This window comes from Anser anser (genome assembly GCF_964211835.1).
Source record: "Anser anser genome assembly, chromosome: 22".
Classification (NCBI taxonomy): domain Eukaryota; kingdom Metazoa; phylum Chordata; class Aves; order Anseriformes; family Anatidae; genus Anser; species Anser anser.
The window spans coordinates 2,901,440-2,928,171 of NC_139743.1; the positions used below are offsets into that span (position 1 = coordinate 2,901,440).

Here is a 26,732-nt window from a genome sequence, read left to right on the forward strand (position 1 = left end):
GCCTAACAACGGGTGCAGGACATCTGCTAGCATCCCCGAGACTTGAACGAAGCACCTTGTATTATTCGAGACTTGCTGGAATCTTCCCGGAAAAGTTGATTATGACATATAAGTGGCACACGTTTTATTAGGCAAATATCCAAACCAACGGTAGTGCTGCATTGCTTTCTTTCTTTTCTTTAAGAAAAGCCAACAACCAGTAAGTGGGTACAGCCAAGTTAAGTCAGACTGCCGCAGGCACCGGTGCTAGGAGAGCTACAAAGCGCCAGAAGAGTACAAAGCAGGGCGAGGGCAGGGAAGGCCGTGCAACGTGCTCATTAATCATGAAAACCAACCAAAACAAATGCCAGGCCCAACAAGAAACAGGAGAGAAAACTGCCTGAATTCCAGTCCCAGATCTCAGGGCAGGGCTGTGACCAGCTGCACCTCATCTCTGCCCAGCCATCAACATCCGTGTCTGTTTCCAAAAAGAGCAGGTTAGTGCCACGTAACTGGTCTTGCAGAGTACAAATGCAGATCGAGTATAAATAATGGTATATACTAGTGAAGCATCTTCAAAGTGTACTGTACCGAGACGCTGTAGTTGCAGACCACTTCATTTATATCACAAGGGGTAAGCGGAGGGCATGCAATTCACCCTGGGCCAAGCCTGTTTCTGCTGCAGAGCTCAAGAACTGAAACATGCCTTCTGCACAGTGCTTGGGACACAGACACACAGGAAGGCGGACAGCAAAGCTTCAGAGTGTTTGTCACTGGAGCAGCTACGTGCCTTTCCTACTGAAGGAAAAAAAAAAACATCTTTCCCCCCCATCCCTCTGAGCCATAATTAAAACTGCGTTCAGTATTGTCGGTGCACTGCAAGGTCTCCCAAGGAGCCCGCGCCTCTGGCACATCCAAAGGCACCTCTTTACAAGGGTGAGCGATACGATACAGAGCTGTAAGGATCATTGCACTGGCAAGTATCAGAAACTGCCAGATAACCTTTCCGAGGGAAAGGCGAAATAAAGCAAAAGAGATGTGCAAGAATGAAATGAAAACATTTTTATTTCTGGGAGCAAATTATATATACCAGTCTCGTCTTTTATCCCTGTTAAAGCTCACCCTGGCTTCCACAGAACAGGGAAGAAAAAAAAAATCAGAGGTCAACACCTTACGTCAATTTTCCAGCTTCTCCCCAGTCAATGAAATAGTTAATTATAGTTTTTCTACTTGTTTAATTCAGATAGAAAAGTCAACCACTTCATTTAATAATTTAGTTGAAACATGTCCACATAAGAACACACTAATTTCTCATTCAGTTTTCAAATTGAATCAATTTAATGGCTGCCAATAATACAGCAGCAGCAATGCAAAAAAACCCTAACAATTGACAGTAAACCAAAGTTAGTCGTTCTTTATAAATTGACTATTGTCTCGAAGCCCAAGAAAGAAATCAATGCACATCAATGTCTAGAAACTATTAACCTATCTGCACTAGACTGCAATAATTGAGCACAATTAGACATCCAACTTAAGGAATTCATCAAAATGAACAAAATGCAAGAATTTTCCATCTAATTCTTGTTCATTTTTTGGAAGCACACTGCCTTTGCTGCAGCCTTGTGTTCCGCCGGTTCGTCACTGCGTTCCTATCCTTTACAGAGGAGCTGAGCAGTGCGTGGGCATGCGGCTCGATGGGGACAGCCGAGCATCCCCCATGCACCCCATGTAGAGGAGCGGCCGCTGGCTGCTGCTGCGGGCTCGAGCTTCAGATGCAGCATCCCGGGGCAGGTGCACAGCAGCACCGGCGCACACAGCAGCACACCGCCGACATCGCCCCGCTCACCGCCCCACGTCCCCAGCACTCGACTGGGCCACGGTCCTTGGTCACCTGCCTGGCCAGACCTCAGCAAGGCATTTCATCTCGCCAGCAGCGGCTCAACCTCTGCACTTGCCAGACTTTGGAAAATATCCCAATTCAGCTTTCCGATGTCTTGAAAAACAGCCTCATTACTCACTTAGTAACATTATCCTTTTCAAGCAAAAAGGCACGTCAATTAACATTGGAAGTGATCTTTCCATGAAACCCACTAAAATTATTTTAGGCTGAGTACTCCATTACAAACCACAGTGCTTTTCTACCCCTTTTTTGGGAGAAATATTTTTACCTCCAATTCATTTGTTCTAGAAGTCAAACTGCATTGGGTTCATACGTCATCTCCTGTCCCCTTCAACCAAGCAACCCCAATGCCAATTTAATTTTGCCCTGCCTTGCTGCTCCAGAGCTCTTTCACATTTCCTGGAGCCCAGGGATTAGCACACTGGCATGGCTCTTGAATTGAAAAGTGAGGCAGAGAAGATAATTTGAAGATAACTTGTTGATCGGTGCTCAATCCACAGGCACCACTGCGGTGACCTTTCGGTAGCTGCGCTCAGCCCATCGTCTCCCATCGCCTCTCCGGTGCCATGGGTTCAGCGGCTGCTGGTCACACCACCTTACCACTTACTGCAGATTTACACCGACTTCTGGAAACATTTTCCATTCAGAGGTCGTAACTGTGACTTTCACTTTGGATTATATCCTTAAAAGTCAGTTATTACATCATTTTTAAAGCCCCATCATATTTTTGCACAAAAGCAGGGAAAGAATCAAGTTAAAAGTAAAAATCATTGCTTCCCAGTTCAGACTTTCATTCCTCACCCTCTATCTTCAATGGGAAAAGCTCAAGAAAATATTAAAAAATGGGCACAGCACAGAAGGGAGCATACCTCTGTGTTTTAATGCAACTGAAGCCCCGTGTCCTCAGGTTATCTCCCAGGAGGCAGAAATCAGAGTTAAATTTACGGTTTCAAATCCTAATCTTTCAGAACACCAATAATGCTCCTGGTTCAAACAGACACAGGTTAGGAGTGAATGAACTAAAAGAGGAAAGATAAAGGGTACTTGTGATGCCAGTGCTCCTCTTCCCATAAATCTACTTCCTTTTATATTAAAGGAAGTCATTGATAGCAAATGGATTTTTCAATGTATCAGCCAAATGCAGAATTTCAGTGAACTCGGTCATAAATTACCCACGAGGCAGAGGGCTGGCTGGGGAGGGAGGGAAAAGACGACAGTTACAAAACAGAAGCAGCTCTGCAAGAGACAAGAAACGAAGATGCCCTACTTTCAAAGGATATTTTTCGCTAACTTTGTCATTTCCCTCTTGTACATGCACCTATGAAGGATACTCACAGGGGATGCACACTCCCACACAAGTGGAAGCTGCCACAGGAACGTGTCAGTGGTGGAAGAAACATCGAAATCCACTGAAGAAAGTGTTACAGCACTATCATTTTACAAAACTGTCTTGTGAAGTCACTGTAGGCTGTAGTCTAAAACAAAAGTTAGCCAGCACACATTACAAATGGAACAAAGGAAAGGTACAAAAACTAGGAGACCTACTGCTATTTTATTTTGAAGTCAAGTATTTCTTAAGGCGAAGAGTGAAACAAGATACTCTGATAATGTTTCCTTATAGCCTTTTTTCTCCCCCTTTTTCTTTCTTTCTTTTTTTTTTTTAAAGTCCATCTCCAGAGGGAAAACTTGTTTGTTATAACCAAACATATGTGAAAAGCAATAACAAAGCAAATAAAGAGATTTAAGTTGCAGGCAGGACCTTATGGTTTATGGAACGCAGAAATCTGTGTGTGCTCAACTCTTCCCGCATCACCAATTGAAGAGGAAAATGATGCTTAAGCTCTTTACAAGTAAGAGGACAGAGAAACTGCTTAAAAGAGAAAGGGAATACTGAAGCACATGTTATACAAATCAATCGAGCCCTACATGTTACTCCTAGAGAAAAAAAGGGATTAAAAAAAAAAAAAAAAAGGCATCAAGGCGATGCTGTTCTTGTGAGCACCACCCCAGCACACGGCTGGAAATGCCCACAAGAGGCTTTTTCCATTCAGACCAGTTCACCCCGCCCTCGCCCCAGCCTGGCCCATTCTGAATTCCTCTCGTGTGGCCGCACATCGCTTCGCTGCGTGCTGGCACGAGGGGCAAGCCAGGAACGCAGGCACCGCGCATCCACAGCCACACAGCGTGCACAGAAAAAGTTTGCAGCTGTCTGCAAAAATCTAGTGTACACATACCGATTATTATTCGGTGTGGCCAGCAACACTTGCTGAAGCTCAAGCTGCACAAAGATCTTATTAGTGCTATAAAGGATTGTATTAAAAATACATGAAGTATGCAGACAGCCACACTTTCTCTACATGGCTTCACTGCTTTAAGCATCTGCAAATGAAGATAGCATTCAAGCAGCAGTAACTTTCTGTATGTAGTTCTCTATTTTTATCATCTTTGTGTGCTACATGCTTGGTATTTAGGAAATGGTCAAGCTCAAAGGCAGTGTAATACAAGCACTTGCTCCAAACCCCACTTGCGCGGACCAGCCGGCATACCTCGGTCCTTCTCAGCCCTCCCCTCAGGGGCTGGATCATACTTGTACACACAGCTCCTTGGATGAGAACAAGAACCTCCCTTTGGAGACCCCTCCTTAGCGCTGCTAGCCATCATGATACACCAAAATTGCCAATAATACTATCTTAACTGAGGGCTCTGAAAAGAATCACAAAAGAGGCTGTCAAAGTGGTAGCACGGCTCCGTGCTCCTGACATCAGCGGATGCATTTGCTCCAGGAAAGTCACCAGAGGCAAGCACCACAGCCCAGCAGCAGCCAAAGTCATCTCTTGCTGGCTGCAGGATGAAAGCGTTGGCAAGATGCCTTCAAATGTACCTGCTAACATCCCTCTCAAATCCCAAGGAAAGCAGATCACCAAAACCAAACCCCCGGACAACGTGCTTCTTCTCCAAAAGGAGGAAGTAAAAGCCTCTGTCCTGACAGCAGGGACACCCAACCCTGCTTCCACGTTACCTTATGCCAAGAGCTTCTCTCCCACCTGCTCTGAGCAGAGGAAAAGAGGAGCAGCTCTTGTCAGGGCACTTACAGGGGCAAATTTCTCTTTGGGAAACTTACCGCATCAGCCTGGTCAGCACAAATGAGCAAAGAGCATCAGAAGTTGCCACATCCACCAATCCCAGGTATGCACAAATTTTCTACTCCATCTCATCATCCGCGACATGTTCAGCCGATATCTCCACGGCAGATAATCAAGCCTCTTCACTACCTTTCTTTATTAATCCTTCCTAATCCTCTTTCAAATTTTAGCTTCAGTTTTAATTAATGAAAATCTGTTTTTGTAAACGTGTAAAATGCACCTTGTTGAAGTCCTTTATTGCAGATCACCACAAATTTGCTTTCTACAGGGTTCCATGCTGCAGCAAAGCCACAATTAGTGCCTTGTCCCCACTCATATATGACCCATGGCAGAAAACAGATTCCAGAAGCTAAAAGGGTAAACGTTTGACACTACAAAAAGGTAGCGTGCCCATTCAGCTGTCAGCCCTGCTATTCAAATCACAAGTTAAAGGAAACCATCTGTTCACCCTTTTGCTGTACTGTTGCCACCTTGGACACCCGACACTGCCACGAAGGCGATGGAATAAATAGAGTGTTAACATGGTTTTATAGGAAAGTTTCTGCAAAGCAAGATCAGGAGGCAAAGTAATTGTGGCTATATATGTACACATACAAGCTACCAGACCAGCGTACCACAACCCCATTGCCTTTTTCTCTATTATGTCTTGTTACGCCCACCAGGGCTTGAGGTTTTTCTTTGTTTTTGATGATCATTTTTAATACCGCCTCTCAACGCGCATTTTCGTCCTTTGCCATCCTGTTGTGAGGTCACGATACATTTGTGACAGTTACCATGGAAACAGACTGACGACACAAACACAAGATTAGGATTTCTCTGCAAAGCGGGAGGAGGAGATGGGTTGCGAGGGAGCAGGCTGTTACTCAAATCTCTTCAGTAATAGCTATGGGAATAGAGAACATTACTGGCAAAGTAAATTGCTTTTTGTAAAAATGTTCTCTTTTTTTGAAGTTTGCCCCCATGTGAAAGTCTCTAAGTCAGAACCTTAACATTATTTTAATGTACTATTCTGTATTTAATAATCTTCTGCTTCAGAAACTAGTCTGTTACCATGGGAATGACAGCCGCACAAATACAGGATTAAGGCTATCAAGCAGAAGGAGAAAAGAAATTATGAATAAACTAGTTATGTTCAATAATTAGCAACTATATGAAAAAACCAAAATCATGAATTTAGATTGATGCATTTATCTCAGTGTTTGAATACAACGATGAGGGTGTTATTGCTCAAAAAAGGGATTCTAACACATTACACAAGTATTTTTTACTAAATGGCTCCTACTTGGAATGATAATTTATTTTGCTCCCATTCCCATTTTTCCCTTCTAATTAGCAGACCACTCCACACATCTGGTTTTGCATACGAAAGGCAGGCGCGCAGAGCCTGCTGAGCCTCACCGTCCGCACGTCTCGAGCATCCTGGCTGAAAACAGCAACCTGTGCACAGCAGTCCGTGGCTCCAGAGCTGAAGAGGGCAGCTCATCTGGGACAGCACCTCGCAGCTTCTGCCCCTAGCCAGTACCTGCAACTACACAGGCTGGCTCATTCAGTCCTTTATGTCACCACACACGCATCGTTGAAAACCAGAATTTGTGTTACTTTAACATGGAGGCCTGCACAATGGGACTTGTCTGCCCAGCTTAGACCATGAGCCACAGTTCACTGCAGTAAATTAAAGCTTTTAACATTTTCTTTTTTAAAAAATTGAAAATGCTTTCTGCTTTAATTGGAATTAGCTACAGTACAGTCACATAACTGACCCTGAATGGCACCAGCTCCTCAACTGCCAATAGTACTCAGATCTTGTAAGACTGCCTCCTGCATACACTCCAACTTATGACAACACATTTGAAACAAAGAAAAGCCAACCCTGTGTTTTCCCCAGAGCCCTGCCTCTAGAACACAGCTGCTTAAATGACACCTCCAGGCATTAGACAAAATGCTGGTATTTAACTGGATTCTTAGACAAAAAGACTCTGAGAGCAGCCAACTCCCAGTATTTTCCTGTAACATGCCCTGGCATTAGTAAAAGAAGGAAACTGCCCCCTGTGTTCAGATAGCTGATCATGATTGTACCTGCATTAAAATGCAACGTCCTCTCCAATAAGTAACTGAACTGAAATTATGGATGTGTATCACTCAGAAGTATCACCCCTTAGAAGTGGGGCTGCAAAACAAATTCGTTTACATAGATGAGGTTTGTGCAATCAGAAGTGAGGATGCTACAGAATGGTTTTGGAACTGCTACTTTATCCTAATTTATTTCTGGTTGGGAGGCTTCCACATCAACAGGCAAGAACTATGGATTCTCACAACCTCAGAACCTCAAGGTAGACGCTGAGTTTTCTCTAGCTCCGGTGGGGAAGGCCAGGTTTTAGGTTGTACCACAAAACAGTTGCATTCTTCAAACAGGGAAAAGATCTGTCATTTACCAGTCTGCATTCTTTATTCACTTGAGATGCTTTCTTCTTTGCATATCTGTTGCTATTAAAATTCCCCTTCCAGCATATAATTCCCTCTACTAGCTTCTCTTGCTTATTAGATAAGACAAAAAAGTATTCTGAGAATCTGATCACAGATCTTATTTTCTCCAGGCACTCCTCTGAATTTAATTCTAGGTTAAGCATTATTTAAAAAAAAAAAAAAAAAGAAAATCCTGCCTCTTACCTCATGCTCCCTTTCAACACTAAGCTGAAGAACACTCCCAAGCCAAGGAATCAAATTGTATTTAAAATTTACTCTTTGAAGAACAACAATCCTAAGCATAGAATGGAAAAAATCAGACCGAAAAATCATTGTATGGGAAAGACTAAATGGGTTTTCATAGCAGTGGTGAGAGAGGAAGTGTGAGTTCTCCTCTCCTCAACCAAGTGGGAGAATCCCAGAGAAAGGAAGAAAAAAAACAAAACAAAACAAAAAAAAAACCACTGTAGATGCTTTAAAGAAAAAAAAAAAAGGCAACCTGCCACCCAAAGTTATCAGCACTTCCCAGGTGACAGGAAAGGCCACTGCCTATCCAAACAAGCCACCGAAAATGCCAGCATCCAGAAGGTGAGTGTCTCTGACCAACACAAGGCTGACCCCCATCCGTGCTGCAGGGAGACACCACAGCTCTCGCCGTCCGGTGTTTCTAGACTTACTAAGGAAGCATCTCTCAGCTGACAACTGGCTCATGGTTTCCAGCGTCCAGATTCAGCAGCTGTCCAATGCAGAACATTTAACATTCAAATCGTATCCACTTACCTAAAGAAAACAGAGAAAAAATAAAAATGAGTACAAATATAGTAAGTTACATGCAAAAATCTAGATAAAGAAAAATGGTGCTTTTATGCTGTAGTATTAAAATACAGCGAATACAGACCCTAGCTCCAAGCTAAATCTTAGAAAAATTAAAAGTGCAAGATCTAATGCTGTCTATCACATAAAGTTTCACAGGAGCAGACCTGTCCTGAGCTTCTGTGCATGTTTTGGTGATGGCACGGGCACCACCTCAGTTGCGGCTCACTCCAGAGCCCACAGCTGCTCAGGTTGCAGCAAGAGGAACTCTATCTGCAACTGCTGGAAGTTACTTGGTTTTGTGCCGGTATATGACAACAGCCCTAAGTTGGCAGACAGTAGTACTCAGGACAGGACACCATTAACAAGAGACGGGCACAGTAAGCAACAGTAGTCAAGAAGGTGGCAGCTTCCTGCAGCAGGGGTTGACACAGCCTTTTTTCCTGGAAGAGGTTTCTCTGCTTCAGTGAAGTGGGAAACAGCGCACAGACAACTAACTAAAAGCCTTGACCAAGCTTTTGCAGCCACGTTAGGCCCCTGAAGAAGAGGATAGGTTAATAAATACTGAAACAACCTTTGAGGCCTTTTTATTTATACCTACATACATATTAGCACAGGGATTTGATGAATAATACTTCTCAAATCACTCCTACGATGTTAACACTCTTGAGTATTAACTTCGCTGTGCCTGAAGGAAATGGGTCAATTTTAATTCTTCAAACAATTCTTACTGGCACAATAACTCATTTCTTCAAGCTACAGATAGCAAGTTGTGCTTTTGCATTAGGAATCCCATCACAATTCAAGCTCTGGGATGCAAGGCAGCGGGAAGGAAACAAGCAGAGGCTGCGCTGCCTCTCCAAGAAAGCCACCAGAGAAGCTCTTGTTGCATTATCAGCTGACAGAAAAACCCAAACTCCAAACCAAAAATAAAGAAATTACAGCTACAGGAACACTTGAATAAGGATTCTGTGAAAAAAGCAAAGACGTTTAAATACATGCCTTTGCCAACACATCTCTTAATTACATTCAGTCATCTCTAAAAGTACATTTCCACAACTGCTGACATGGAATCCCTTCTCCCCCATCAGGGACTGACAAATAGAAACAAACCCTTTGAAACTCGCTCAGAGCAAGAAATGGATATCCTCAGTATCTGAAAATGTCTCAATACTTAATCCCCTGGAAAAGACCATTGAACTTTGTTCCAAGAGGAAAATTTTAGCAGGTATATTCTTTCTGCCAGTGCCAACTGAAGACACAGCAAAGCGTCATACAGAGGAAAAATTCCCACTGGGGGGTCTGCAACCACAGCACAGACTGATCCCTTGTACCAGAGACACTTCTGTTCCTGCGTCCCCCACGAAGCGATGCTGCATCAGGACAAGCCAGCCCCCACGCCATGCAGGAACATGCGTGCGTGCAGCGTTCATACAAGGCAGTATTAGGACACTGTCAGGAAACTCCCATCACCTCAAACTTTCTTCCTTCTTATGTTTCGGAAACCCTAGCCATTAGGCTGTGTCCTCACTGCAATGCAGGTATCGGGAGCATTTTTAACTGGGCTAGATCTGTATTCTTCCTCGGCTACTTTTCTAGTACAGAGAAAACCTCAGTTGAGGAGGTTCCTCAAGTCCCTCATTGGTATTCTTCCAGCAGAAAAAGTATTACCATTTTATCTGCTTCATGGTAGCCCTCTTCAAGATGTACCCCCCAGGCATTCTTGTTGCCTGGTCTACACATCAATGGAAAGGAGCTAAAGCAAAATCATCCTCACAGCATCAGAGTAAAACCGTACTAAGAGGAAAACAGATCTCATCTCTAGATATACATAACCAACCAACCCCCAGCTGTCCTAAGAGCCAGGTAAAACAGGCACTCCTGCACGTCCAGAAGACGTGGTTGAAGAGCTAGCCTTAAGTCATTCTCTTTAGCAAAGCTCCAAGTCACAGCAGGTTTTTAAGTGGTAGAGAAAGGCTCAGCAAGAGCTCTCGTGGACCCCCAGCAGAGCCCCAGAGTCCCTGAGCACGAAGCTTCTCCTCACAGCCTCTGCTCGTCTGCAGAAAGGGAAGCACCGCACGGGAAGGCTGAAAATACCTCCCAGGCACAGGTCTCTTTCTCCTCCCCATACACATTAACAAAACCTTCCCCAAGCCCAGCAGAACTGACGAGTTGCACCAGCAGGCTGAAGCTAAAAATTAACCCCCCTGTCTGGGCACCAAGTCCTTCCTCCCACCAGGAACAGATCTATTCCTGTGGATGTATCAGATATCAAATGGAATATACCTGACCTTTGCTGATGATCTGCCTTTATCATGCCTGCATCATGTCACATCTTAAATACGTGGCCCTGAGCTGCGCTAGCACCCATCCTCTGGTGCCCGTCGGCGGGAGGCCGCAGCTGCAGGGCGTCCTCGGGCACCCGCCCAGCACCGCAGCGACAGTGGGACGCGAGCTGGGAGAGCTTTCTGGAAAGCCAGACGGGGGCACACGAGGCTCCTCCGCCGCTGGCTCCCTTTGTGAGGAGATGGGGAGGAAGAGGGAAACGCTGTGTGCGCCAAATCCCTGCCCGAAGAGGAAGAGGCTCGAGGAATGCCAGCTCCTGAGGCGAGGACGCCAGCCAGCCACGCAGGGACCAGGCCCATGGCCGGGCCACCGGGTGTGCTCCCGGAGCCCTGCAGCTCCTGTGGGAGGCGTGCAGGTAAAACCCTGCGTGTCTACAGCTATAACAGCCCCTTCCACCTAAAGATATCTCTGCCGAAAGATCTGTTGGTACAAATGGGCATAAAATCACAACTGCTGGCTCCTGTGGGCGACACCCTGCCCGTGAGGCGGCATGGTGCACGGGCTATTACAACGCGCTCTCCTAGCTGTAATTACACATAGTAATTACATATTTAATTGTTACACATTAATATCACCTCAGCCTGTAATTACAGCGTGTTCATGCAAACCTAATCAAGGAAAACCAGCATATTTGCATAAAAGTTGTAATGAAAAGTATAATGATTTCACTAACAAGATGCGGATAAGAATGCATATCTGTGACAAACACTTTGTGTCAAGAAGAATAGAAAACGATTTTCTTTCCTGAAGATTATTTCAGGCCCATTTAACACAATCTGTACCACTCCATTGATGTGCAGTATCTTACACACATCAAGTCATATCTGGATAACATTCCTGACTTCAAATAAAATTTCATTACTATATTTAGTTATAGAATGGTTAGAAATGGTTGCATTGTTAAATTTAATAAAAATTGGAATTTGTGAAGTATTAGACAAACCTCAGCACTGTTTTTTCTCCTTGCCATTCAAACATTGCAAGCGTTCTAACCAAGTCTCCTCACACTGCAGTTCACATTACAGCCTAATTTTCACCCATAAAACAAGCAATTAAGAATAAGTACAACTGCTCTGGAGTTCCTGAGGCCAAAGATAAAAATAAATTGGCTTTTATAAATTCACATTTTGCAATGGTAAAACAAAAAGCAATGCTAATTATCAATAATTTGTCACCTCTAATTTAAGCAGACACACTGACGGGCATGCATCTGGATTCTTCCAAGCCCAGAGATAAAAGACAGGTGTGTGTGTGGAAAGCCACCTTCAATGTAATCCAAGCAAACTGCGGTAGAGCATCTGAACTTTAAGCAACTTGATCGTCCATCGCTCAGAGATACCTCCATGGTTAGATTCTTGATGTGTCTTGTAACGGCTCCATATGAAGCTTAAGGCCCTTAACACCCTTTATTTCAATGATCAATGGAAGAAAGTGACTTGCTAATAGTAAAGTCAGGACACCAGAATCCTACCCCAAGGTTAGCCATGGACCAGCAACTGCTTCAGCATAAACTGCTTTTACCTCATTGTCTCTTCACTTAAAAACAGTAAGAACTCCTCAAGTACTGGAATTTCCAGAGACAATTGTTATGGAAATCATTTAGATCCATTCATGCAAGTAAATCCAGAAATAACTATTCTTAGAAGAACTGCGAGTCCCTGCACCTTCTCAGTGCCTTGCAGAGAGGCAGAGCCCTACGTGTGCAAGCAGGGAAGCAGCACCTGCTCAGTGCTCCCCGCTCGCACTAGCGCACACAAGCACCAGCTCAAAGCCAAATGTGCTCAGACCTCAAACGTGCTCCGAACACAAAACATGCTCACCATTATGAATGTGGAAAACAGCACAAAAGTTCTCCTACACCACCATTTCTGAATTTGCTTGTATCCTCTCAGCTGCAGGTAAACAAATAACATGACTGAAAATATAAAAGCAATAAATTGATGCTGGACGCTAAGCCTCGTTTTCCATTTATTTGTAACAAGGTGACTTACCCAGCAGAACTGCTACAGGTGATTTACAGACTATTTTTTGCCCAAAGAAGGAGTCAGCACTCCTTGCATTTAAAAGGTTGATTACATTTTATTCCATATGGAAAGCATCTTCAGTTTCTCACTTCTTAAATGTTATTTCCCTTTCCAATTACGACCTCTGCACATCTTGTCTGCTCTTACATAGTCATTATCAAGAGCAGCTACTTAGAAGCCTGCATTACCAAGGTAAATAGAGAATTCCCTAGGAGCACAGATAAGAGGAAGGAGAAAGTTGCTTTTTTTGTATTCAGGTATGTCATTTTGAAATCTATATTGTTCAGGCAACAGCTGTACATAACATCTGGAGAACTTCAGTGTCACAAACCGCTCGCTTATAGAACTAAGAGGAAACATGCCAATGTCTTTAATGCTGTTTCTGTGAGTTCAACAGGCTTTATTTGTCTCCTTGACAACATACAGTACGACTCAGTTTTCTTAGCAATTAAGAATTTCATTTTGAGCAAGAGGTCAAGGAAGAAAAAGGCAGTACAATTGCTGCCACTTGGAGGACGAGTTGGCAGCCACCTCTAAAGCTCAGCCAGGCTACGCTTCCAACAGACCAACTTTCCAGGCACAGAGCTTGCTGCATAACTGGCTCTGCTTTACTTACCTAAGAAGATGAGTAAAGCCACAGCTAAATTTCAGACAATCTGTAGGAGTACATCTCTCGCAATGAATTTCAGTTCAATGTTATCTATGGCTCCACCTGCCATTCTGTTTAAATACTGTAGCTCAGTCATCTTATAAAAACCAAGTCAAACAATTAACATACAACATATCCACAGTGTGACATAGCTTAAAAGCTCTCACAGTTATTGAAAAGCTGTAAGTAATATCATAGAAGGAAAAAATCCTTTCAAAAGTCTGTACCTCTGGTCAATTTTCTGCCAATTTTCTCATTAATCCTCAAGGAACAATGAAGTAAGAAACAATAGAAAGCATTCCTGCTTTTGCCTATCAACATAATTAAACCTTGCTATGAGAAACAAGCTGTGAATATGGAATAATACAGTCAAACACCACCACAAAGCAACATAATGTCAACAGAAAGAAGAATCCCAAGCAAGCAACAAGTATTATCAGAGACACATGTACTGAGCAGCAGTTCCTGCACAGGAGCATAACATGCCCTGGACTAGGATAGTTCATCGTCCTCCAGTCGCTATGAACAGCTTACAGGGTTGGACTTGACAATCCAGAGCTCCTACCCAGACTTCTGCCCCCAGCTGCAATTACACCTCAATCTTCCACAGATTAAGCACTTTACAGCATCTACACACATCTTTGGTATTTTTTATTTTGCCCATTACCTATAATGAAACTGTGCATATAATGTAACCATTAGTTCATCAAGAGAGAATGTAAACATGACATACTAGTAATTAAACTACAGAAGAACCTGGCTAATTCACATTAATGATTAAGAGCCACTGCAGACTAGCAAATTTTACAAGCGAATGAACATGCAATAAAAATCTTGCTCATTTATTTTGACAAGTGACACTTCTTATTAAAGGTACACTTCATGGACTCAAGTCTGCGAGCATAACTATTTTCCCAACATGGCACCTCATTTCATCAAGTCCCAGGCTTGGCAAAACATCTAGCCACGTGCAGAACTTGAACCACGCCTGTCTGGAAACCGCTGCAGAAATGCACTGAGGAAGGGACCTTGATTGCTGAAGGCTGCCTGCAAGTTACCACACGCAGAAACGATGTGGTTTGTTTTTTATTTCCTATCCATGTACCCTGAGCAGGTGACCATGCTGATTGAAGCTGCCACGCAGCACACCTGGGCTTGAAGGACACGTCTCGGAGCCGCGCCACGAGCAGCGCCAGCTCAGCCCTTGCCAAGCTGGTGAGGAGCAGCAGGCAGCGGCGCTGCTCCCGTGCCGGCGAGCGCAGCCGGTGCAGGCACGAGGCCTGGGGCCACCCAGCGTTTTATTTTGACTCCACCTGGGAAACACGTTTTGCACTCCAGGTGCTCACTAATTGCAATGGCTGCTGCAAAGAAAGAGGTAATTGATCCAATTTGTTTTGTTTACAGTTTCCTACTAGAAAGACGACCACGTTGCTGCAGCGTATAATCAATTTCAAAACACTTAATTTTTCATCTGACATATCCCTGCTGCTCTTCTTTTCTTGTCCATTTGCCTTATTAGGGTCAAAAACGGACTCAGCAATATGTGAAAAATGCTTCCCCATTCCCCGGGGAACGAGGCTCAAGACTGAAACATGAGAATTTCATTGGAGCAGCCCAATCCTTCTTGATTCGTGAAATATCCCAGAATTTAAGATACATTTTTTTAAAGATACTTCTCTTAAAGATACGTTTCTTAGGTCTGAATTATTTACATGTAAATGGTTAATCTTGATGAACAATGCTGTTTGCTTGTTGGCTAGCTGATGTTCGAGCAGTATCTGACTACCTGTTTCAAGACAATTCCAGAGTCACTGCCAGAAATATGTGGCCTTCAAAGGCATCTTCACTGCTTAGAAAAGAAGTTCTGCAGCCCACAGAAGGTTTGCAAGGTCACCTGCAAGGAACACTCAGGCTTGGGTTATCCATTCTGATATTCAGAAGTAACAGTCAGTAATTAATTTTATTTTTTATTTGTGTACTTGCATAAAAGTCTTCAGAGCTTTTCCCACTGCCAGTGGAAGTTCCCTTCATTTGGATTCTCAGGACAACTTCAGAGAGCCTGTGTAGGAAGTGATAATCTAACTAGTTCAGTCATTTATGACTCAGCCACAATCTGCTGTGATTTTGCGTGTCAGGATGCTCCTACTCAGTCACAACTATGGAGCCAGTAGCCAAGAAATTCATCCATCATAATGGCAACACATGAGGGGAGGAGGGGGCAGACAAATTGTGAAAGTTGACATATAAACATCTTGAAAAACAAAGCCCACACCCCTGTAGTTTTTATTTTGTGTTTTAGGAATAACTTTCCAGTTTCAAGAAACAAGCTTGCTGCCCCAGCCCATACCTGAGCACATGTACTCCGCCGTGTATTTTCACACATTTGTTTGCAAAAACAAAGAAGAAGCTGTGCTTCCATTCCTGTGAGCGCTCACACAACAAGCCTTCTCCTAAATGTTAACAGTTTCAAAAAACCAACTCAGTTTCCACTGAAAAAACACAACTCATTCTACGCTACTGCCTGAACAAATTGTACAGCTTTCCATCAAGCACTTTCATAAAAAAGTACTTGACAACTTCAGAGATCATTTAAAAAGAAATATGTTACACGAGCTCTGCCAACCACAACAAGGTCCTGTGACTCAAAAGATCAAATCTGATAGAAAGAGTATTTAAACATTTTTACACAAAACATTTGAAGTCAAAAGTTCAAAAATTAATATTTTTACATGTCTGCTCACAGGCAGATGCCCCGAGGTTATTCTCTCAGCCCCTCTATCTACAGCTATCTTCTTGTAACACTTCATTTTCCTTGCAGTATATATCCAGGCAATTAACTTCAAAATTTTGCTACAGGCATTAGGTGCTTTGAAAATAAACAAAAATGTTTTCAGAAACAGACATGACTAAACTAGGTATGGATAAGGTTCACAAACATGCTTCAAGGTAAATATCTTTGCTACGCTACAAATTAAATGTCTCAATGCCTTGGGGCCAGCACACACTCCAGAAAACAACCAGCCCTGAGCAGTATATTATCCTACTTACTATGCATGCAGCTTCTTACTCGGTCTGTCTTTATGTAAGTACAGAATAACATGCTTACATCAGATGTATAAAATATGCATGACCTTTTATTTAACTTTGGAAACATCTAGGATTAGGTGCAGAGAATGCAGAAAATGCAAAGGTACACAAGCCTCAAGCTACGCTAAGGAAACAAATTTGTTATTCTACCAGCAGCGAGTGCAGACAGATGTGCATTGCAGACACCAGCACTGCACTCAGAGGGGGAAAACAAAAATCCCTCAAGAAGCCACAGGAAGCACTACATTTCCAAATGGGCCCTCAAAGCAAGTTTCTGGAAGAGGTATTCCAACGCTGCAGTGACTTTTTAAGATAAAGTTGGGAAGCATCCACTGTGAGGTGAGGTTAGCACAGCTGCCAGCACTACCACTGTATTTGACCAATTCATTGCATGCTTACTGAGACAGCGCCAGCGACACCAGGGCAACCTGCTTATACCAAATGCCACGGGTGAACTTTGTGATGCAGTCCTTCAGATTTCACACCAGACTACTCATCTACCATGAAACTCACTACAAAAGGTTTAATGCTGCTACAATTTTTGTACTCGGAGTTCACCAGTTGCTGTACAGCCCAAACTGCAATGAAGACTAACACTTAACAAGAGCAGTCCTGCTAATAAGTTTCCAGTGTCCGTTTTTCAAGTTGACAGCTTCGCAAAGATTAAGCTTGCCGGTATTAACTACCATAGCTTTCGCTTAGTGGTTTCCACCTACTTCAAGTTGATGCCCTTTCATATCACAAATCCCAGGCACCTTAGGAACCTTTGGCACCTTATGTTTATATTGTACATCACAACACCAAGTCTTGCAAAAATATTCCAAATTACTTTTAAAGAGGTTAAATGAAAATAGAAGTAGACGTCAAAAAGACTTGAGCTTGAGATCTGCTAGATGAGAAAAGAAGAAAGATTAACCTTTATTGGCAATTTAAGAATACTAGTAATTGAAAAAAACCACACCTCATTTTCAGTCTAATCCAAAAGAAATACAGATTTGCTTATTTTACATTATTTTTGTTGTTGTTGTTGATCTGTCCACAAGAAAGCAGTATTTTCAACGATAAGGCTGCAGTTAAGATCAATAGCAAATGCTATTTTTTCAAACACTTCTCAGAAGCCTTTCTTTTGTACAAGATTAATTGGAAATGTTGAAAGTACACATTTTAAGAAGGGTTAACTGTGCACGTTACTCTTATATGATTTATTCTGCCAAGCGTGAAAAGCAAGCAATGGAAGAAGGTTGCCAGGTGTTGGTGGCACCCGTTCCACAGCAGTGACAGCCAGGGCTTAGAAGTTTTGTCTCGCTCCAGGCTTTCTATGAATTGCAAATCTTCAGGTTGCCACAGAAACTCTATGCACTGACACACAGCCATCAGGAAGCATCACGGTCATCTTTTCCATCTTGTTTGCTTTGCATCAGAGCACTTTAAACTCCCTGTGGCATTGGTGCTCCACAGAATGATTCCCTCTACGCAGTTATTCTTGTGCAGTGTCCAAGCCGCAGTGATTAATCATTCCTGCTTCCTCGGCTGACATATCGAGGTGGGGAAACGACATCCTAAATGAGCAGAGCTGATTACCTGGGAAAGCAATTCTTCAAGATAGCACAGCTAACTAATAGCTCCATCTGCTACAAAAACACATTCCTAAGCCCCAGAAGTAGTGTCAGGATACAGCTAACAATTTTGTTACATCTGCCAAATTTTAAATTGTTTGTCACAAGTTGCCACAAATATGTGGGGAGCACTTTACAGTTTCTCTCAATATTGCTTTGGAAGGCAAGGAAGCTCAATCAGAAGGTCTGCAAAGACTTGTGACAGTGGAGTTGAAGGGCAGTTCTGGATTGAAAAAAACAACCCCAACGTTACGTATTTCAGTTTTTGCCAGAACAGTCCTTTCCCTTATTGTCTCACACGTCCCCATTTCCAAGCAGATTTAGCAAACGTCTGTCCCCACTGAGACAACAGGAGGACTTCAGTCATGGGATGAAGGATAGAAGTTTACCAAGGCATTAGCATACACAAGTCAAATACCACCCACCCATTCCTCAAAGAAAAAAGAAAAACAGAACTGCAAGTACCCCTGCACTTGGCTCAGAAACCTCAAGTCAGCAGTAACAATTACGGTAAAATCAAGATTCAGCACATCAGAGGGGATTTCTAAATACAACTCCAGCATTTCTGATCCCAATGACCAGTACAAGGCCTTCTCATTTTCAAGTCAAATCAAGACTTAAGAAAACAGGGAAAAAAAAAAAAAAAAAAGATTCGTAATGCCCATACCCACTTCAGCAAGAGATGAGATGAGCACTTCTCACGCTCGCTGCGAGGCCATCCACTGCCAGCAAACATCAGTATCACTTTGGTCAGGCTTTTACACCATGCACAGCCCCTGCCTTAAACTAGAGACAGTGTTGCATAGTTCATGTAAATAATAGATGTAAAGGAATCAGTTTTAGTATATAATCAAACAAGTTAAGAAACAAACCAAGAATGAAGTTACAGCTAAACACAGGTTAACTGCAGAAGCGCCAGCTACCGGGAGTGACAGCCCAGCAGATGTGAGCAGCTCACGCATCATCACCAATTTAATGCCCATCTTGTGTGAAAATCCTGTTATGGCTTCCATTGGTCGAGATGATGTAGTGACTACAGGAAATAAAGGTAGAATTTGCTTTTATCAGTGCCATTAGTGGTACTGACTTCATTCATTATGGTGCTTGGACACTGTGGACTGAATATAATCACTTATAAACGGCTGGAGCATTTCTAGCTCGTGTTACACTGCCTCACAAACTTTCCTCTCAGATCATTCACAAGGTGACAGAACAACATTTCTTCAAGAATGATTAGAGAAGCCACAGATATGCTTTGCAAAACACACGCATCGCCGCGAACAGATGAATTACAATACAGTTCAAAATAAAACCTGAAGATGCCACCATGACAGAAGATACTTCATACAACACAACCATAGTGTAGCACACAGAAATAGCCTCGTGGTACCTGACCCATACAAGAACCTTAGAACTTACTCTAAGTTCCAATACAGCCAGAACTTAAAACTGAGTGCCATATCACCTCGCCTCTCGATAAACACCAAGCTTAGAGCACTACAAGAGCATTTAACAAACATCTCTCAGGAGATGTTTGCTGTATCTAGATTTCTTTCTTGTTCAGGGCTCTTAGGGTGGAAGAAAAACCAACACGCTAAAATCAGACCATATAATTAAGCTATGACTGGAGGTTTGATTATCACGGTAGGCATGCATCAAATTTCTGAAGGATATGCAAATATCCCCATTTTAGCAAAAAAAATTTTAATTTACTTTTTTTTTTTTTTTTGTCATCCATGTGTTTGCTTTAGTCATTATGAGAACATTGGTGAGAAACCACTGAAGAAGGACACGATCACCAGATCCATCAGACCTAAAGGCAAGAGGCTGGTCCTTAAAACACAGGTTTAGAGAATTCATTTGGATAACATGCTCACCCTAGCATTAGGCACACACTGGGTAGAAGAAGCAAGTTATATTTAACATTAATGCTCCAGTAAAGCTGTTTATACTCACACACTGTCTCACCAACTCACATCACTGCCAACAAACCTATCAAAACACTAAGATATTTTAATACTTCAAATTGCTTTGCTTTCCTTTGCTTTACCACTATGTCCTCAACTCTCTTCACCATCTTCACCAATGCATCAAATTTCCCAATAACCATGCCACATTTTTGCCATCACGTGATGGCAAAAGCAAGGAGCTCTAAATTAGGACTGTTCAACTGATTTGCTGGCTTTGATCTATTTATTGCATTTGTAAAATAAGTAAATTACCGTGGTATGCAGTTGAATGATAGAAGTTCAATCCCATAAGAAATTAGCCCATTAAATGGAGAACCACAAGGCCACAATCTTGTACCTGCTTGGAAGTGCACTTCCAACCTGATTTAATAACCCCTCTGTGTAAGTCACTCACTTTCACACAGGAACAGAACGTTTATATGCTTCTGTAATTAATACAAGAAAACCGCATGCACAAAAGCATTTTCCTAAAATTACTTTTGCTTCTACCTAAACAAATCTCTCCTGTTCCCCTCTATTGTGGAAGTAGGGTGAAAAAATGCCTCAGGAATAGAGATTTGATAATTTCATTCAAAAGTCACCATTCATGTGCAGTGTGGTTGACAGCTAATTAAGTTCTCCCAAGGTAAAGTAAATGTAATGCTTTAAAGTTGCTTCCTTGTTTTAAAAATCCTGACAGATATTATACTTAGATGTTATTAATCAGGGAGAAACAATTAAATACAGTATTTGGAATTTACTTAAGCTAGAATCCAAGAACCTCCTGCTTCTTGTAAGTAGGTCACTAATCAGGTTTTGGTTTAATTCTGCTCAATTCTATTTCTTGGCACTGACAACTATCACCCTAGACACAAGTACTTACTCTGCAACTTTGGTGATTAGACAAACTCCATTTTGTTTTGTAAGGATAAAAGATGGTGAAAAGCTAGAAAACAAGACAAAAATGTTGAGCTACAACACAGGTTTCCTATTTTCACCTCCAGGTTTTTCCACACTGTACCATTTCCCTTGAGGCCAGTGCTAAGTAACTGCCTTTTGCATAAAGCCCCCCCCCCACATTTAAAGGAGTTTTATGAGCCATATTGAAGAAGGGTTTGAGAAAAAGCCACAGGTTTGGTGCTGTTACGGAAAACAATTATAAAACCTTCCTGCAAAATCATCACACAGAAAGGACATTTCCTCACACAGTTACGGTGGCTACAAGACATATTTAGAGCTGCTTCCAGCAGACCGCAACATACATTGCAAAGCCATGACAAAAGAAAAATCTGTTACCTCGAGTTCATCCAAATCAGCTTACCAATATAAAGCAATTCAGAGAGATTCATTTATTCCCTCAGATTCCTATTATCAATGTTATTTCATGCTTAATACATAGCACAGCTACTAGAGCAGCTGATACGTATTACTATCTAGATCCAAGTAGATTAAACTAAATAACAATTCAAATAAACGTTTCAAGCCAAAATTACTGGACAGCAGAAAGCAGCCTTCAAAGCACCATTTATCAAATATCTCTGCTTGACTGTTTTTAAAAATGTACACAGCAAGGCGAAAATATATTGAGCCACATCTCAATATAAAAACGCCAAAGCATTATCACAATAGCATGTCCACAACAGTTATTGCAGCAAAGTGCCTTTTCTTCATCTTCTGAAAACCTGTGTAGATAATATTTCAACAATAACCACACATTTCTCCCTGTGGTATAGACACATACAAAATGCATTAGGAGCAATGCCAATAACTGAAATGCTTTTCTCAGTAGCTCTATTCAGGCGAGTGTCTTGCAGGTGCTGCAAAGCTTTCCGAATTCAGCTCCAATGGGAGCTCCAAATCAATAAGGTTCCTCAGCCATCACCCAGCGTAACTAAATCACTCCAAGGGCAAGCCCTGCTGAATTATGTGACCATTTCTTTTGCCGCTTTACCGAAAACAGCATGCCATAAACCAATTCAATTCAAGGTAACACAAGCTCATGGATGAAATGGAACACACACAAGCCACAAAGCAAGACGGGCACACATTTTAGATTATGCTCTGCAGAAAAACTGGGCTAAACAATATCACACCCTTATAATTATGAGGATACAAGCAACAGGAATCACCTCCGCATCCCATCGTTTCTCTCCAGCCAAACAACGCTCTCTTTTGAGCTTGCTGGATGCAAAGGTAACACCAAGATAGGAAAACATTCAGGTCAGCTGTCTGTGCCGAAGTGCTGCACCACCATGTAAAAGCTTCGGCAGTGATTCGACATACTACGGAAAATAAATTTGTTTACTTTCCTAGATCAGGGGTACTTCATGAAACCCATGTCCTGTTTGTGGCAAGTAATACAGAGATGGTTTTCACACAAGCCTGCCAAAGAGAATTTGAGGTTTGCGGGCTGCATGGCAGGAGACTTCTGGTTGGTTGCTGGTGGAAATTGGGTTGAGGGTTGTTTTTGAAGTATTCGGATTTGCTCTGATTTCCTCTAAAGTGACCTGCAAAAATAAAGGGGAGAGGAAAGAACTTGCGCTTATTTTCTCTAGTTTACTGCTGTCAAAGATACCTTAAAAGCTTTCAGAGATTTTTCCTACCGTTTTTCTTTCTCCATGTCGTAAATTCAGGTCATGCCTGCATTTGAAGATTATCAAAAGACAAACTGGAGAAACTGTCATCTCTGAAAAAGCAACAGAAGCTCTGCTTTGATGTCCTGGGGGCTTCGACAGCAGCATCACCACAAAGAGCTTCCATTGTCCTAGCTCTGGTGAAACAACTGTTCGTGGGGCCACACTACAAAACAAAGAACCGATCTGACTTTCAAATGAAAAACAAAAGCAAAAACATGGCCAAAGAGATTGCTAGCACCTATCTCAGCATCTGTAAGGATCAGGAAAAAAAAGGAATTTGCGACGGGGTTAGTAGCCTCCCACCTGAATTAACTGCACAACGCTGGCAGTTGCATGGGATGGCCCCTGAAAGAGCAGGTCAGGTTGTGTTTGACATTCCTTGCATTCCCTGTGCAAATCCCAGAGGACAACAAAAAGTCTCCCATTGTAATCAAGGTGAACTAGCCCAATCGAAACACAGAGCAAGGCCAAAACCACTGACATCACTTCCAAAAAAAAAAGGCAAGAAGTTGGAGTACGGACTGCCCTACATTACTGCGTTACAAACTTTGTGCCCCCACGGCGTGCTGCAGCTGGCCAAGTCCTGGCAGAAGGGAATTACACAACGCACGCGGGGTCGGCTCAATGACATTCGGAGGACACTCCAGGCTGCCTTTCATGTTTTCTCTTGTGTGCCGTGGACAGCAGGAAGAGGGAATTCTCTACCCTGAAAATACTCAATTATTTTAATAGGATTACATTTGAGATTGACAGTGGCTAGAACAGCCCCTTGAATTTATTAGCCTGCCAGCACTCCAGATAAGTAATTTGAATGCAAAGATCTCTTCAGTTTAAGTAAGTAACTGGCAAAAAGTCAATTCCCACCCTCCATAGTTTCTTATGCATAACAAAGTTTTGGAAATGAGTTCCTGAATGGAGCAGTAAAAGCCTGACACAGCCTTATATAAGAAATATACAGGAAAGGTTAGATGTAAAGGGTTTTTTTGTCTGTTGTTACAGACACATATAAACAAGGGCAGAGGAGCTATAAACCACAGGTTAATCCTCCCTCTTTAAGCATCCCATATTAAGAGTAAGCCAAGTTATAAATTAATGGAACTTAGTTCAAAATGACAGAATATTTTAACGTTTTCTCTGCACAAAGAAAAAAAAAAACCTCTCCTTTCATCCCATATAACTTACTTTTAAACCTTGAAGTGGCATTTCAGAGGATGACTGTTTTTGCAGATTAAAAAAAAAAGTAATAATTAATAAAGCTGGTACCAAGCCAGCCTGCCCCCAAGGGCTACTGCCTACTCATTTAAATGCCTAGTGCTAAGTGGCTCCGTTCCTACCTGACGGTTCATCTGCAATCTCACCGTGGGGCGCAGGCAGGGAGCACAGACCCTCTCGGGGGCACGCGGGCGAGGGTCTGCGGTGCCCAGCAGCTGCCATGGGATGTCCTGGCTGCTGGCACCGCGCTGCCCTGCCTGCCTTCAGGCACCGCGCACACGGCAGGGGTTATTTACTTGAGAGCATGTGGGGGGTATTAATAAAAAAGTCGTATCTGGTATTTACATAAAGCTTGACATATTCAAAGCCCTGTGTAACCATTAATCCTTAACAGCTCTCAGAGGTAGGTCAGAATTATCCTCTCCCCACATCAAAGACAGCTTTGACAACCACGCTGGCGGAGGCTGGAGCGGCAAGGGGCTCGCTGCGGGAGCGGCGGCTCCCGGCCCCACGGAAGCTCCTCCGCCAGGGCAGGGAGGCTTTGTTCCACCCAGCCCCGCCACAGCATCTCCACTTCCTCACTCCTTGACCACCCGCACTCCAAAGGTGCCCGCTACAACCATGGAAAGCATATCTAGATGGTCAGTGGCAAGTCCGAATCCTTGGAAATTCGGCATAAAGCAGCGCCACAAGCCCTGACCCCAGGCTGGCCTGGGGAGGCAGATGGTTTCTTTCTCTTAGGGCAGGAAGGGGACAGAGTAGCGGAACCCACGCTCATGGCAGAGAACAGCAGATTTTCAGCCAAAATGTTTTGGGTCTGCTTCACGTCCAGCTTGGAGGAACCCCCATTTTCCTTGCAGAAGGATTTTTACTGTCAGTGCCCGTAGGCAGCATCTCCAGCAACCGCATGCTCAGGAACGAGCCTTGAAATTTGACAAAGAAGCTGGGGGAAAGGAGGGGGTGCAGTGGAGAGAGCATCACTTCTGTGACAGCAATTTACCTTAATTTTTGATGGAAAAATCTGTGCAAGATGGGCCAAGTCCCATCTGACTGTATGTGCTCAGGAGAGGGTCAGCAGAATTTGGCATCTCAAACATCTGGAGACCCCACACCTGCACTGAGCCCAATTCCTTCCTGCACAGCCCCTGCCTGCATGACCCCCTCCAGTCCCTGTGCCCATGAACATGGGGGCTTCACACAGCTTTTCCTGAAGATAAGCCAGAAGGGAGGGAGCACGGAGCCAGCCCACCAGCAGGGGTGCAACTGCTGCCACCCCCACCTCCAGAATCAGAAAGGAGACAAATGAGAGGCTACATGAGCTGGTAGATACCAAAAAGAAAAGTGAGCAGAAAATGAGACAGCCTGGGGTAAAAGCACAGAAAATCTATGAGCAAAGCATTGCCAGAGCTCCCAAAGCAAGGCCAGAATGCTGCAATCCTCTGCTGCTGTCAACGAGTATCTATAAAACCCATTCACCAGCGCGCATTTCATCCCTCTTCTCTTGACTGGTTCACACAGAAAATAACAGCTTACCGCAAAGTTTCTGCATTAGCTCAGGAGACAGAGGTCTCTTAACAGGAATCTGAAGGTTGATGATCCACACTGGAATAAACACCCTTCAGGTGTCAGGCTCTGCATTTTCAAGTTCTCAGATTAGAAGATTGCATCCAAAAATTACACAGAGCACCAGCAGTCCTTTCTCCTTCCAGCTCATGCCACTTGTAATGAAGTGCCTTTCCCAAGCCATCCTCCGGCATGCAAACTTCCCGAACAAAGCGAGCAGCATAAAGACTGCCAATTACTCCTGAAGCCTATTCTTAGCCTTTTCCCTTGAAATTCAACTTCCTGTCACCCCAGGTTTCAAGATACAACTAAGATATGGAATAAGCATGCCGCCCCTTCCAAAGGCTTCAACACTTCTGAAAAGGCAATTTAATGCTTGCTTTGTGTTCAAGCTGGGGGAACCAAACAGAGGAAAGGAAACATGTAGCAGCATTATCACGCTGGCCAGCAACCAAAAAGGTAATTAAAAACCTCCCCCGAACAGGTGGTCAACAAAAACCACTATTAATGCCTTTGATTGCCAAGCAAATGTCTTTTAGCACACTAGCTGTCACAGCAAGTCCCTGGGATTTGAAAGCATATTTCTGTGCTTTGACATCTGGCCCATAACAGAATTGCTATTGATCCGCCGCGAGCCTCCAGCGGCCGCTGCGCCCGCCTGGCCGCGGGGAGCTCGCCCAGCCCTCGGGGGGCACGGGGCCTCTGCTCTTCGCCGGGCCGTGGAAGGAGGAGGTTTTGGGGAGGGATCCAAGGAGCGAGGGCTGTAAACGTGTTACTGTTTAAGGCACCGGGGGATCAATACCGCTTCTCCGGGTCTCGCGGTGCAGTGCTGCTGTGGAGCACGAGCACGGGGCTTAGATTACTGCTGAATCCGTGAACTGACACCTAAAGAATTAGTTTCTGCAGATGATGTACTATTCTGAAAGAAAAATAATGAAACAAATCAGACGAACAGTGTCAGAACTGTTCACCAAGATAAAAGAACTGCCAGCCCCGAGTCAGACTTTGTGGTTACAGAGCAGTAAGTGCTTTGATTTACGATGAAGCAAGTTTCATTAAAATACTTGAGCTTTTAAGGAAAAGGTCTCTATTAAAGCACTATTTTTATTATGGAACTTAACTGGAGATGCATTTTTTCTTGTTGAGGGCGGCAAAATGTCCACGTAATTTTAGACCTCTGTAGCAAACACCTTAAAAATATATACTTTTTCAGCAAATCACATTACCTGGAACAATGTTTGCTGAATCCTTTTGCTTCTTTGGTTAAGGTCAATGGAAGAAAAACACTATATCCAGTGCACCTGTGCTCCAGCCCTCAGCAATTTGCTGCACATGTGTTTAAATCCCATTGA

The 26,732-nt window shown here is 43.2% G+C and overlaps 1 protein-coding gene across 12 annotated transcripts in view; it reads right to left on the reverse strand.

Annotated features, from left to right (window-relative positions):
- Nucleotides 1-26,732, reverse strand: part of CADM1 (cell adhesion molecule 1) — a 243,093-nt gene that overhangs the window by 128,533 nt on the left and 87,828 nt on the right. Inside the window, exon 1 of one of the 12 annotated variants that reach the window (XM_083808367.1) lies at nt 8,163-8,258. The exons of the other annotated variants lie outside the window; for them this stretch is intronic. Coding sequence (XP_083664493.1) covers nt 8,163-8,196 — 34 coding nt within the window. The 5' untranslated portion in view covers nt 8,197-8,258. Of the gene's footprint in view, nt 1-8,162; nt 8,259-26,732 lie in introns of those variants that run through there. 12 annotated transcript variants of the gene reach the window in all.